Raw genomic sequence first — 944 nt, 5'->3', positions numbered from 1 at the left:
CCCCCCCCCCCCCCCCCGGCCCGCTTACTGAGATCCTCTCAGCAGGCCTATTGCATGTCACAGTGGGAACCTCAGACCCTTTAGAGATGACTACAACTTAAATGTCCTTTTTTTGTTTGTGAAGTGACCTTGGGTGTCATGAAAGGCGCTTTAAATAAAGTGTATTATCATTAATATTATTAGTATTATTATATGTAACAGCGTAGATTTTACGCCAAAGTATAGAACAGCCTTTAGACTGGGTCCGTTAGCTTACTCATCGCTCCAGGGTCCGTTCCACTCCACCTGACCCCAGGGGTTCCTGATCCGGACCAGCTGGACCTTCTGGCCTCTGACACTCACCTAAAAATGAGACAAACGAGAGTTGTTGTTCTTAAAGTACTGAAACTACTCTGTAACAAATGTAATGTAAAATTCACAGTAACTTACAGTAACAAGTTACTGTGAATTATTTTTTACAGTAAAGGTACCGTACGCCCATTTACAGTATTTTATGTATTCATTGTAAAATACAAAACAATTAAACACAACATAAGTAAAAATTACTTACAGTAGTGTTACTGTAAAATCTAAAGCAATAACTAGAGATTTACAGATATTATTTACAGTGTATAATTATTTAATATAATACATTATTAATTACTGCAATAACCCAGATCTGCCGTGCAGATGTATTTTATAAGTGTTCTTTTAATCAATAATTTGGCTAAATACCTAGACAAACACATCAACAGATACAGGTCAATACAGTATTGACACAAAGAAACAACCACATCTACACCCCCCGGGTTTACATAAACCGGTCTAACCTCGTCCAGGCCTGTGATGGAGTACGCGTGTCCCTTCACCAGGCCGGTCGTGGTCTTGGCCTCCGACTCCGCCGAGCTGCTGATCTGGGGAAAACCAACAGACCCAAAGGGGTTTAAAACATGCAGCTTTTATAT

General features: G+C 40.1%; 1 protein-coding gene across 1 annotated transcript in view; it reads right to left on the bottom strand.

Moving 5' to 3' along the window:
* capn9 (calpain 9) overlaps positions 1 to 944 on the bottom strand; it is a 31,067-nt gene that overhangs the window by 15,275 nt on the left and 14,848 nt on the right. Inside the window, exons 8-9 of the mRNA XM_034884204.1 lie at positions 810 to 893; positions 257 to 342 (exon numbers count right to left, since the gene is read on the bottom strand). Of these exons, the coding sequence (XP_034740095.1) occupies positions 257 to 342; positions 810 to 893 (170 nt within the window). The remainder of the gene's footprint in view (positions 1 to 256; positions 343 to 809; positions 894 to 944) is intronic.

Source organism: Etheostoma cragini, chromosome 2 (genome assembly GCF_013103735.1).
Source record: "Etheostoma cragini isolate CJK2018 chromosome 2, CSU_Ecrag_1.0, whole genome shotgun sequence".
Classification (NCBI taxonomy): domain Eukaryota; kingdom Metazoa; phylum Chordata; class Actinopteri; order Perciformes; family Percidae; genus Etheostoma; species Etheostoma cragini.
Note: the sequence above shows the minus strand (reverse complement) of the source record. Positions and strands in the feature narration are given on the sequence as shown.